Genomic DNA, 14,076 nt, shown 5'->3' with positions numbered 1-14,076 from the left:
ATACCTATGCTATTGATCTAGGACTTAATTTGAAAAAATACAATTGCTGAGAACCAGTCAGAAGTCAGGGAAGGACAATAGAACAGGGGTGATAGCAATTTGGAGCCAATTTTTTTTCCTTGTCCCCCATCATTTTTTGAGATGCCTCTGTCATTTGAAGCCAGCCTCTCACAAACAGGATGCCCATGTCACCTTAGCAAAGGCCACCCATGGCATCATTATTCTTGCTAACTAGAGTAGGTATGTTATGATGCATCTAATGTATACCAGAGTACAAACACTTGAGTACAGTGTCCCATTTGGTCCTTGTGAGCAATCCAGAAGCCACAGGCTCTACTCTCTGTGTTATGAGATGACAGGGAATGGAGTGCCCCAGTCAAAGATAGTGGAACATTCTGGAAACCCAGACATTCTAGAAGCCCAATTCACTGAGTTAGCCTCTGTGCGATACTCAAATATTTAATAAAAATAATAGCAGTGGTCAGCGGATCTTACATTTGAACAATTCTGGTTTTCTTTTAAAGCAAGATGTGTGATGTGGTTTTTTTTTTTTTTAATGTAAAGGTCATCTGATTTTTCTTCTTCTGCTCATAGTCACGAGGCGTCCTTATCTAAACAGTGACCTATTGTTCCAATCCTTAGACCCACAGAGATTTTTTTTTTATCCCTTCACTTCAATTTTAACAGGACAGTTCCTCATCTTTCCTGCAGCTTGAAAAAGTGCTATCTGTTAACAGGGGGAGAAAAAAAAATCTCTAATGGGCTTTTCCAAAAATCTCCTTAAACTGAATTCGCTATAGAATATTTTATGCAAATAAGCCACTTTCTCTAAGGTTATGACATCTTTTCCTTGAAAAGTGATCAGGGCATTGGAGAGATCCCCGCTAGCTTATCTATTCCTCACAGCGCAACTTCAACAAAGAAATAACGACAGCACTTAAAAGGCTTCAGAAATCAATTTAGTCCATGAATCCATTTAGTTTAGATGGTAATGAAACTTGGTGGGTTTAAAAATAATGAATATTTAATAAGACATAAATTGAAAGACATAAACACTGTCGGCAATAATATAATGAAGTTAATAAGACTTAGTCTACCCCTGCCCACCTACCTCCCTGCTCCCCAAACAGGGCCATTTCAGGAGTTGCTGGTCTGCTGAGCTCAAGTTTGCAGGCTCTTCATTGGCTGAAACAGAAATGTGCCTTTGAAAACCTTCGTGCAGTTGGGAACCCAGCTCTGGCAGATAAAGTGTGCTATCACACTGTGTTCAGTAGCTACAGCCGGCACTGGCTCTTTCTAGCTCCCTGTCTTCCAGAGATTTGTGTAACAAACTCAGTTTCCTGTCGTTGAAGGCAGGAAGCAGCATGAGGCACTTCATTCCTTTTAAACAAAAAGGAAAAAGACATTTTGGTCGGCACTCTCTCTGCTCTGGGTTTAAAGAGGGGCTTTATTTAATGATCAGGAGCAAGCATGTGATTACATGCGCTCAAAGCCTCAGACAATTTAAATGCTTTCGGGTTAGGAGTTAGGCTTTTTCGTTTCCTCTTTAAAAGCATCAGCTCCGGGTCCAGCCCTATTACTGGGGTTCCTCTTAAGCCCTGTGGTTGTGTCTCGCCGATGGTCCACGGTGGCCTCTTGGCCTCTTTGCCCTCTGAATTGGTTACCTTGGCTTTGGGCTTCCCAGAGCACTTTTCTTGTCCATCCAAAATCCCTCCTCTCTGCCATCCCACCCAATAGGATTCTCTGAGTCGCATCTTGGGAAATGTTTTTGTTTAACGTCACGGAAGCCAATGCCTAGCTAAAATGAATTGCGGCAGGCTACTGCACACAGCCAAGTGTAGGATGGTCTCCCTCCTGATTCGGCAGTGGGCTCTCTTGGCAATAAAGTAGAACTCGGCTTCATACATCAGCTGGGCGAGTGTTAAATGGATGGCTAGCTCGCTGCTGGCGATCAATACATGTTAATACATAGTAAACAAATCGCTGTCTGTGGGTTGGGCAAGCATGGTGATTTCACCTGTAAAGGGGATGACAGCTGCTCTTGGGGATCTTGTTGGGGAAAATGTATTTGGAGTCCAGAGTGGGGTCCTTCCTAAGAGGTCACGAATGACATTTTGTTTGTATAATGAGAAGTATTACTATTAAAAGAAATTTTTTTTCTCTCTCTCTCTTTGTGCGTTTGTGTATGTGTTCAGAAAGAAGGGGATAAACCTGAAAGAGTTCAGCCAATTGCATCATCCACCTTGATCCATTCCGACCTGACCTCTGTTTATGGCACCGTGGTAATGAACAGGACTATTTTATTCTTGGGGACTGGAGATGGCCAGTTACTGAAGGTTGGTTTTCTGTGTCTCCTTGGAATGTCTGATTTTAATAGCAATCCATTTTGCGGGGTGGTTGTTGTTTGCATTTTGTATTTCTTACGTATGCTCCTGAGTTAGAACTTGAGACCATATCAACCGGTTGTTTGATCAACCCCCTGGAGAACCCTAGAAATGGCCTGGGGGAAATTCTGGAAATGTGCCTGTCGTGACCCCTTCCTTCCTGCCCCCCAGCATGTACTGAAGCACCAGCCACCTTGAACTACAAGAACCAGCCAGTTTCTCTTCCTTACTCCTGTGCTGCTGGGTGAGGTGACTGGGTTCTGCCCGGTCCCCATCCCTGAGTCACCTTCCTGAGACATTTTACCTTTCAGTCCCGTCTCGGTTACATTGGAAATGAACAAAGCACCTGATTTCTCACAACTTCAAAGAGAAGAGAGATTACAGGGCTTGAAAGAAGAAAAAACAGGTGTTCCTTCCTTCCAGCCCACTCGCCACCCACAGAGGGGGTTTGTTTTCTGCCCTTTGTACCAGGCTCTGCAGAGAGGTTAGGGAGATGAAATCCTTTGAGACTCCCCTTGACTTTCATGTGGAAGGACTATTTTTTTTCCCCCCACTGATACACCCTGGTCAAGTCGAGATTTTGAGGAGAGGATCAAATCAGAGATACTGGAGGACTTCTCTGAAATGATCCAGTGATCACTCATCAATGTCATCAGCAAGCCCTTACTGAGCACCTCCCACGGCCTCCAACAGCATTCATGGTTGGAAACTGTGCTGTCTTGGTCACTCCAGAGTGATGATATTTCCTTGGCCTCTCTGCAGTCAATCAGCTGACTCTCAGCTCAGATTCTTAATTGAATACTGACAGATCTGTTTTCCCAGCACATCTCCCACTGTTAACTAGCTGTGTGACTTTATGTGAATCACTTAACCCTGCTGGGCCTCCATTTCCTCATCTGTAAAATAAGATTATACTAGACAACCTAGAAAAACCCATTCTTTTTTTTTTTTTTTTTTTTTTTTGGCTGTCTCCAACTCTGTCTTCTGCACATGTATCCCCTGCTCTAGCCAAACTTGTTTATTTGCTGTTCTCCAAATGTGATTCATGTAGTCCTGTTGCCACACTTTTGATCACAGTACACCCAGCCAGGAATGCTTTCTTTCTGTTCCTCTAGTTCTGTATTTCTGTTTTGGTGGGGTTCAAACCCCATCTCCTTCTCTTTGATGATGTCTAAGCTTGGAGTGAGTTTTCTCTCCTCTCCTGAAAGACCCATGAGAGGCACCCCCCTTCTTCTGGCTCATTACGTATGTCTTGCTTTGATACCCAACCTTTCCTCTCATGTTTATCTTGCCTTCCCAACTTGCATTTAAGCTTCCTGAGAAAGGGCCATGGATTCCCACAGCCCGAGACAGTGTCGAGTGCCTGGTAGGCATTTGATTTAATCTGTTTCCTTTGGAGGAGACCCAGTAACATATGGGAAGGAGTTTGTTTGTATACACATTCTTTTAAAATATACATTGATCATCTTTGCCATTGGGTTGGCTTTGTTTCCTGGGGAAAGGTGAATATCAATCAATCATCCTGCCCTTGTCCCTGATGTCTGGAGCCACACTCACCTGGTCAGGCAGATCAGGCCCATTAGCCTGGCAGAAGAAGTTCCCATCCATCCTTCCTGGGCCTCCTCACCAATTATGTCTTCAGATTTGGGATATTTCTGACGCGTGTTTTGACAAGAACACAGTTTCCCCCAAGCTGAGCCAGCCAAACTGTTACATGGTGAAGTGGAGGTGAAGGAACACGGGGCTATAAATAGTTCCCCCGTGGGTCGGCCTGGTTTCTCCTGTCCTGTCTGTTCACCCCTCTGGCCATGTGCAGCTGGCCACTCTTTAGTCGTGTCGTGCCACCAGAGGGTGGGACTGAACTGCAGCGTTAAGCTGGCGAAGGAAGTCTCAGTGGCCTTGGGATCTGCCTGGCCACATTTGTAGCCTTGTTTCAAGGGTTCAAATAACAAGGGCAGGTTGGCTTTTGTTTGTTTGGGGACTGACATTTACACAGCACTTCCAATAGGTCAGGCCACTCCACATCTACTGACAATTCGGTCTGCTCCAGACCTACCCTAGGGGGTAGGTCAGATATTCCCATTTTACAGATGAAGGAACCAAGGCCCAGAGACATTGGGTGATCGGCCCAGGTCACTTGAGGCAGAGTGGAGATTTGAAGCTGTATGGACTACAGAGACTGCACTGATATCCCCCATGCTACACAGACTTTGCAATCTCTGCCCAAAGCCCTGGCCATATCTCCCTGAAGGGTCTGGGGACAATTAGGAAGCATTTGGACATGGGTCCCGATGCTCCTGGGGTGGGTCAGGGTTCCTAGAGGCACAGGGAGGAATCCCAGCCAGACTAGAAGGCAGACCGTGACGGAGGGACCTCCTCACTGGCGGGGTTCCTTCTTGGGAATTAACACATCCCCCCAAGAGAGTTTCTCTCAGAACGGTTCCCTCCTCTTCTGCCCCTCAGGAGGAGGTTGCCAGTGATGAATCTGAGCTGGCTTGGCCCTTCAGGATCCCTAGGACAGCCCGGTAATTCCCAAGACTCCCTCTTGTATCCTATGTGCAGATTCTTGGATGCAACCCCTGAAATTACCCAGAGACCCAAAGGCCTGGGATTGTGCAGATGATTCGAAAGCCACAGATAATCCCCAAATCCCTTCATTCAGAAGCTGTGCGCTTCTCCCTTGCCAGACTTGTCACCAGAACTGTTAGAAAAGACGAGCCTTGATAGACACAAGCTTGGCTTCCAAGCCAGAGCGTGGAGGTACTAATGAGCGGTAGAAAACAAAACGCAGCCCAGCGCAGACAGTGGGAGGAGGAGAAGAAAGAGGGCTTGGATCACCCACAGCCTGACTCATCAGTTTCGGAGTGATCAAGAGTCAATGGCAGTCTGACTTACGCCAGGCACTGTGGTATCTGCCTGGCTGGAGGAGAGGCAGGAAGCAGCAGCTCCATCCACCACCAATAAAAACCCAAATCTTCAATCTCTGCAAACCTCATGGAGTTTTAATATAAAAATTCGGTGCCATTTTAAACCTCACGTTATTTAAATAATTTTTCCTCCTACGAAAGTACTGTATGCTCACGTAGAGAGTTGCAGAGTAGCAGGGGATGAGAGGAAGGCAAAGGAAAAAATTATCCTTAATTGCGTCATGTAGAGGCAACCGCTGTCAGCATTTTGGATTCTTTTTTTACATAGTTGAGGTCAGACTCTATCCAATTTTGCATCCTTCTTTTCTTCAGTTAATGAGGGAAGAAGCTTATATTAAAATGCTACTGCAAACCCTTTGTAAACAGTATTTTTAAATAGCTGTATCATGTTCTATTATGTGGAAACATCATTTTGAACTTCAGCTGAGATGCTGGAGCACTTTTGAAGTGTCTTTAAAGATGGCGCTTTTTCCAAGGGAGATGGCACCACCTGCAAAGGTAAGATGTTAGTGAGGATCCATGGAAAAGCTAAAGACTTCATGGTATGCTAATGCCTTCACTGCTCTCCTGCCTTGCTTCCTAAATTCCTTTAAAAGGTTTTAGAGAAATTGAAGGAATATAGAACTTAAGGGCCCTGCCCCCTATATCAGCAGGTGAACCTCAGGGTCACCAGGCCAGTGAGGTCCATCGCTACCCCCACTACCAGCTCCCTCCTCACTTCCCCATTTTACTTCCTGTCTGAAGATGGTTGCATGCAATCATTCTTTCAGTTGTCAGCTTCTCTGGTGAAATCAGCTGAAACGTACGGCCAGTCTGGACTCAGCCTTTGGGAATATACAATACACAGTCTTTGGGAATTCAGGGTACTCCATTCTAGAAACACATAGCTATCTTTCTCCAGGTTGGGGTCACTGCCTGTTGTGTGGTTTGGATTCCTTTGGGCTGATTCTGTTGCACAGAGAGTATTGTCCTTATCTCAAGGGCAGAATGGAATACATTGAGCTTTTCCAGGTGGTAAAATAAGTAATAAGGGAATATGCATGAAATCGGAAAATTTGTAACTTTATTCATGCCCATTAACCTTTCTTGGAAGCATAAAAGATAAGCAGGCGGCCAGTGAGGAATAATAATACCTAATGTTTTTGAGCTTTTACTCTGTGCCAGGCATTGCAATCAGCCTCTACATGGGTTAACTGGGTTCCCCCTTACGAGTCAGTACTGTGACCAGCCCCAGTTTCTAAATGGAAAAACTGAGACTTAGGGAGGTTGGTCGTTTGCCCAAGGTGAATTGAACTGACACAGTCTGTCCACAGTTCCAGCTTGTATTCCCCCAACTCAACTGCTTTAACAGTTAAAACGTAATCTGTAGAGCTTGGTGGAGTTTCTAGAACTGCTTTTAAACATTTTGTTTTCTAATTCTGGGGTATCTGGACTAATCCCAAGATGCAGGTGTTTGAGGTTTCCTGAGAAGCCGGGCCATGGCTCTGTGGTTTTAGTTTTATTTGGGGACAGCCTTCTGGCAGTTGAGTACTAACCCTCAGGGCTTCAAGTGGCTCCTGGGAGGCTCTGGTTAAGACCTCCGCTCTCCCCAGTGGGCTTGTTTTGAGGACAGCTAGGACTTCTGTGTTCAAGTTGATTTTTGATTGGCCCCAGAGAAAAGAGACTGTTGTGTCCCCAATGTCCTTGCTATTGAAATAGGGTCTAGGCTGCAGGAAGCTAGGTCCTGCCATATTACCATATCTAGCAGAGGGGTACATACAGTCAGGACTGGCTACCTGTGTGGTCCTCAAAGCTCAGCTTCCACAAGTGGATTTTTATTTTTCCAAACCATGGAGTAAAATTTAACCAGTTCCTACATCCACAAGACTGGAGTCCTAATTAGAAGAAGATATAGTCCCTGCTTGTATGATTATATCAAAGTGGACTCTATTGTCACCGATGACTGAAAAGAACCAATAGAAAAAAAAAATTTAACCAGTTCCAAGAAAGTTCTTCCCAAAGCCAAACTATGAAATACCTGAAGAGTCTACCTTGACTCTAGTTATTAAAGTTTTCAAATAATAGAAAATACAAAAATAGAATATTTTATAAGGGAAAGCTCTGTTTATACTCCCACAAAATGTAAACATAAGGAAAAAGAGAACTTAGGGAACCAGGCCAGGACCTGGAATTGGAAGTGGGGGTGGCCAAGAGGGGAGATGATGGCTGGCTGTCATTGATGATGATGATGGCTGTCATTCAATGAGATGATGGCTCATTGAATGCCCTAGGAAGCTTATTTCAATTTCACCCCCATTCCATTTGGAGCAGGGACACTCCAAAGTGCAACAAGAGTTTCTCCCAGGTAGCCCACAAACCTATACCTTGGGGTTCAGACTGAGTGCTTCTCTTACTTTACTACTTAGGTTGAAATAAGTAGATTGGAGACAAAAGAGGATTTTGCTTTAATCTTTATATTTTATCATTATTATTCCTAAACAACTAAGACACATTGAACATTATTAGATAATCAGCTCGCTTTTTCCCGTGCGTGCACATGTGTGAGCGTGCGTGGGTGTGCTTGCTCCTTCCCAGCATTTCTTAGAAATTTATTATATGGTAAAATAAATAAATAATTAAATGAGAGAATGGGTTTGTTTGCCCTTCGACTGATTAGCTTTACCAAATGAGGCACAGGAGAAGAAATTTGGCCTAAAATGTTTTAGGTTTCCAAACACCCAAGGCATTCTCATCTCATGGAAATCCTAAAGGAAGAAAGAAGCAGTCTTTTGTTTAATTTTTCTCCCTGCTCGTCTTCCTCACCTTCCCATGAGTGGTGCTGAGCTGTCCTGCCACTGCCTGGTGTGGAAGTTTCCACTTAATTTCAGCAGCATCCTTGGGAGATTTTTGTATGCAACAAAAATCCCAGGGCTAGTTAATAGCCTACCATGAGGCTTCAGGAAGATGTCAACAGAAACAATATGTTGACATGAACTGAAATTCTCCATTGGGGAAAATTTGTTTTCTACACAGGCTTTGGCTGAAAGAATGTGAAAAGCCTTATAAAATCTTGAATGCTAATAGAGTAGCTTCTCATTGAATAAATATTTATTGGGCATCTTTTCCATGCCAGGCACTGTCCTGGGTACGGAGGGTACAAAGGTGAGTAAAAATAGACAAGGCCCCCACTCTCCTGGGTGGGGGGAGAAAAAGATGGAAAACAAGTCAATTAATTATCTAGTGATAAAGTCATTTCAGATAGAGATCAATGCTCAGAAGGTACAGCATGATGGCAAGCGAGTGACAACAGGGCACAGTAGAGAGGAGATCAGGGAAAGCTTCTCAGAGGAGGTGATGTTTGAAGGACGAAGGAGGATGTAAGAATATATATGGAGGAGGCTCAGAGTGACTTCAGATTAGATCTATATTAAGGTCGTGTGCTGCAAGCAATAAATAAAAATCCAACATCGTGCCTGGGGAGTCTGTGTGGATTGGATGCGCTTTCTCTTATGCAAAATTCAACCCATTTTAGGTTCCTGTGACTCACGGTTCCTGCCTATACCACTTGACTGAGCATTCTTTTTCCAAGGCCGTGGCTAAACCAGGCTAACGGAGGAATGTCTCCCTCGTTCAACAGTCTTGGCTTCCTTCTCTCTGTGGATGGGCTCGTGAATCTTACAGTTAGAAAGTCCAAGTGTTCCATTGGTGTCCTGGGCTGGGCCCGGCTGCGGGGGAGATGATGCTAACAGAAGCCTGACCTGTCCCTGGCAGCACGGCCCCCACCTTTCCTGTTAGAGCCTTTTAGACCCTTGGGACGAAGATGAAAATGTCCTCTTGTCCTGTCCCCAGAGTGATGGAGATCATTCTTAGCATCATCTAGCAAAAAAAAGCAGTTTGACCCACTCACCCTCGAACGTTTTTTTAATTGAAATTTTATGTTTTTATTTCTTAAGGTAAGACATTGACATTGTTCAAAAGTCAAAAGCAACAGAAAGTATACAGTGAAAGTCACTTGCTCCTAACTTCCAAGGTGACCAGTGATGGTAGTTTCATGGGTACCTTTTCAGGGAGAGGTGATGTCTACAAGCAAAAAGGAGAAGAGATTCTTTCCCCTCTCCCTCTTTTATGAAACATGTTAAACACACATACAATATATGTGTGTATATATCTATCTATATTTACATATGGGCATATCTAATATGTTAAACATAATATATTTTACATAAAGAACCTTCTAATTATTTTGACAGCTGAATGGTAGTCCACTGTTTATAGTACAGTTTACTTAGCCAATTCCCAGCTGCTGGACATTTAGATAGTTTCAGTCTTGTTTCTAACACATGATTCTGCAATGAACATATGAGATTTCGCATATATGAGGGACTGCAGGGTCCAAGGCAACGGGCTTTATAATTGTGACACACAATGCCAGATTGCCTTCCAGAAGGGTCCCACTTATACCACGTGTGACAGTGTACTGCTTCTGTAGTTAGCAGGACAGGCTTCAGTGCAGGTCTTGCCAAATAGTTTGTTCAGGAAACCGGTGGGTAACTTAAAAACCAAAGTGAGAAAGAAATGTTTCCCTGCTCTAATTCAGGGTTCTAGAGAGCATGCTGGTGCCTCATCTCCAAGGTATCAAGTAAAAAAATCAACCACCCCCATCTATATTAACCATGCTGCAAGAGTAAATTAAATGTCCCCCCTCCCCCCAAAAAACCCTCAGTGCTCCTAATCCACTGAAAATGGACAAGTAGTGTTGTTTTGTATTATTTTTTAAATTTTCTTTCTTATTTTTAAAGCAAATGCCAGACTCTTGTCATTTATTTTATCTCACTGTATTTCATCACACATCTCTAAAAAATTATGGTCACTTTCTTAGATAACTATAATCATAATGCCATTCTCATAATTGACAAAATTATTGGTAATTCCTTAGGATTATCTGTCATCCAGTTCATATAAACAAATCTTCACAATTGGCTCAAAAATGTACCTAAAATTCTTTTATTCAAATTGATGTCTGAGCCATATTTGGTGGTCCAGGTTTTTTAGCAAAGCAGCTTCCTCCCTTAGTTTTATTGCTAAAAAACAGGTTCTGTATCCTACCAAGCTCGCACTGTGAGTTTGGCTTTCTGCTTCCTCATGGTGTCATTTAGCTTATTCTTCAACTCACTCTATCCCTAGTGCTAAGTGAGAGTGAGACCTAGAGGTTTGATTGGACTCCATTTCCCCTTTATTGGCAAGAATGGAGCATAGATTATGCTGTTGAATTATGCTTTTGATGGAATGAATCTGAAGGTACCAGGGCAGCAGCCTCTTTTAAGCCTTACTTGGGAATAATTCTACCAATCTTTTCTTTATTAAAAAAAAAAAAAAGGGCTTCCTGTTTTCCTCTTCTAAATAACTACTTTCCAGAACCAAATTAGCTGTTGGAATGCAAGCAGAGTATTAGATTTATGAATCAGAGATGGCAAGTCCTGGCAAGCCTACACCTTGGTGGGTGCCTTTCCACCCCATGGTTCCATTCAGATGTGGCTAGTGAGCACTTGGAATATGGCTAGTGTGACTCAGCAGTTGAATTTTTAATTTAATTTAGATAGCCATATGTACTTAGTGGCTAGTGTATTAAATCATGCAACTATAGAGTCATTTAAAAATGAAGCACAGACCTTTCCTACTTGCCTTGGGACATAACTGTATCTGTTTAAGGAAGAGATTTTTTTAAAGTCATATTTAATATGGGGCTGGGGATGTGGCTCAAGCGGTAGCGCGCTCGCCTGGCATGCATGCGGCCCGGGTTCGATCCTCAGCACCACATACAAAAAAAAAAAAAAAAAAAAAACCAAAGATGTTGTGTCCGCCGAAAACTAAAAAATAAATATTAAATAAGTCACATTTAATATATTTGGTACATTGACTCTCGCAGAGCTGCTACTGAATTTGGTGATCGGTCCATTGGATAAGTCGCACTGGCTTGACCTAAGCACATGATCGAATGAAATTACTGATCACAGGACAAATCCAGTCTCAGGAACAAGTACAGGGAGATGTTCCACATGCCCAGCTGATAAGAAGCCTGTAACTATACAGCAGATACCTAGTTGCCATCAGGATATTTACCTATAGGTATTGCATTGATCTATAGATGTAGCTTTGTCATTAAAAGTAACTTTCTCTGAAAACAATCTCAGGTGCCATTTTTTTTCCAAGCCATGTACCCACAGTGGTAGAAGTGTGAATATATATAATATATCCAGATGTGTTCTGTCTGGCAGAACGATGATACTTTCATTTTTCACAGTATGTATCAAGTGAAGGGATAGATGATTAAGATATGGTCCCTACCCAAGAGGAGCCTGCAATCTGGTAACAAATTATCATCTATTGAGTATTGATGATGTACTAAGCATCTTTCATACTTCTTATTTGACTCTTATAAAATCTCTTTTATAATAAAAGAGGTGTCCCCAAAAAGCTCATGTGTGAGACAGTGCAAGTTTTGGAGGAGAAATGATTGTGTTATATCCTTAACCTAACCACTATATTAATCCCTGGTAGGATTAACTGAGTGGTAGCTTGAGGCAGGTAGGGTGTGGCTGGAGGAAGTAGTTCACTGGGAACATGGCTATGGGGTATATATTTTGTATCTGGAGAGAGTCTCTCTCTGCTTTCTGATCATCATACGAACTTCTTCCCTCTGCCACACTCCGCCATGATGTTCTGCCTCACCTTGAGCCCCAAGGAATGGAGCCTGCTGCCTCACCATGAGCCCCCAAATAAACTTTTCCTCCTCTACTGTTCTGCTGATTGGGTTCTTTTAGTCACAGCGGCGAAAAAGCTGACTAGAATCCTAATAATAAGGAAGGCATCATTAGTCCCATTAGAAACAAGGAGATTGAGGCCCAGGGATGTTAAGTAAGTTACTAGTTCAAAGTAGCACAGATACTTACAGGGTAAAACCAGGATGTAAACCCAAAACCAAACTACCATTAGTATATTTCTCTGGATTATGATAATGCTCTTCCAATTGGTCTTCTGACGCATGTTTCAGACCCTGACTTCTCACCATGTTGCGCCTCTCATTAAAGCCCTACTATGGCTTCCTCCCTCCCACCTAGAGCAAAAGGCAAAATCTTTACATAGACCTACAAGACTCCATAGTATCCACCCCATGACCTCACTACTCACCACTCACTCCTCTCCACCTCACTCCACTCAAGCCACCCCGCCCTCCTTCCATTTAGGGCCTTTGCACTAGCAGGGCCTCTTTCAAAAACATGTTTGATCTAGACAACGGAATGACCCTCTCCTTTACCTCCCGCAAGTTTATCACAAAATGTCACCTTTTCCATAGGACCTACCCTGAGCACACATCCTCCAGCTCCTTTCTCCACTTCACTTAACCTAGTCCATTCCCACCTTCTGTATGCTTATAGTTTACTTTCATTGTTAATTGTCTGCTGCCACTCCCTTACACACACGTGCACACATGTGCACGCACACACACACACACACACACACACACGCATGTGAAGGTAATTTCTGAAGGCAGGATCACTCCCCCTGCCCCATTTCATTAGCTGCCATTTTCCAAACACCCTGGAACGTGCCTTTTACACGATGGGTGTTCACTAGATATTTGTGGACTGAAGATGAGTGAAGCTCAGGTGTCCAACTTTGTAGCCACTGAATGCTGACTCACACTTGTTTATATTTTGTATGTAAACACATCTACTCGTCTATATCTGCTAAGTTGTCTGTGTTACTTTAAAATGCATGACTGGGTAGCATCATGTAGGAAAATCAGCTACCCATGCAAACGTATATTAAGGAGCTGCTGCCTTTAGTTTGAAGCTTACTCTTGGCACCATATTTATGAAACTGTCACACATGGTTTATGATAGGTCCATGTGCTCAGAAATTGTGGACAAGTTTCCACATGTGAGAATGCTGATCTGACATTGAAGAGTGACTTTTTTTGTTTGTTAGTTTGGGGTGAGGTTGTAGATATGCTGTTCTTGTTACTGCCAGCTTTACTGAAGACCAAGACCACTGGGGATGATGCAGGAAGGTGGTACCTTACCCAGCATGCATAGTGGGTAAGAAGACTGTGGTTTGACAATTAAGCTATAGGTTTTACACCCTGATCTTCCAAATGCCTAATAGAAATTGTATTTTTCTTTTTTTTTTTTTTTTAAAAAAAAGGTTATTCTTGGTGAGAATTTGACTTCAAATTGTCCGGAGGTTATCTATGAAATTAAAGAAGAGACACCTGTTTTCTATAAACTCGTTCCGGATCCCAGGAAGAACATCTACATCTATCTAACAGCTGGAAAAGAGGTAGGCCAAAATACGAGTTATTGCTTCTGACTTCTGAATAAAAATTATTTAATTGATGTCATTATCTAGTGGCATAGCTTTTACTTTCAACTATTGAGTTTAAACACTGCTGCAGGCTTCGAGAGGACCCGCCGTGGTTCACAGGCTTGGAATTAAAAACCTTACCGTCTGTCAGTAAGTAAGCAAGAAATATTACCTATTTAGACAATTTTATTATTGGTTATATTTCCAGTGCCAAGTTTTTCAGAGGAGGGTATGCTTGCAAATGGGCGCATAATCAGCAAGGTAACTGAATTTACACATTTATTGTGTGGGCACTGAACGGTTAGATGCATTTATGAATATACCCAATGGGACTGGCTTTGGAGTATGGGGTTAATATCAGGCCACCGTCTCATACACATTCATGAACCAGGAAATATATGGCACTCACCCTCCTTCCCTTA

At 42.9% G+C, this 14,076-nt stretch overlaps 1 protein-coding gene across 2 annotated transcripts in view; it reads left to right on the top strand.

Moving 5' to 3' along the window:
• The window catches only part of Plxnc1 (plexin C1), a 146,552-nt gene that overhangs the window by 17,027 nt on the left and 115,449 nt on the right, over positions 1-14,076 (top strand). For both annotated transcript variants that reach the window (XM_026397059.2, XM_077798584.1), the window contains exons 2-3: positions 2,196-2,336; positions 13,496-13,630. In XM_026397059.2, coding sequence (XP_026252844.1) covers positions 2,196-2,336; positions 13,496-13,630 — 276 coding nt within the window. The remainder of the gene's footprint in view (positions 1-2,195; positions 2,337-13,495; positions 13,631-14,076) is intronic.

The sequence above is a fragment of the Urocitellus parryii genome, chromosome 5, assembly GCF_045843805.1.
Source record: "Urocitellus parryii isolate mUroPar1 chromosome 5, mUroPar1.hap1, whole genome shotgun sequence".
Classification (NCBI taxonomy): Eukaryota; Metazoa; Chordata; class Mammalia; order Rodentia; family Sciuridae; genus Urocitellus; species Urocitellus parryii.
Note: the sequence above shows the minus strand (reverse complement) of the source record. Positions and strands in the feature narration are given on the sequence as shown.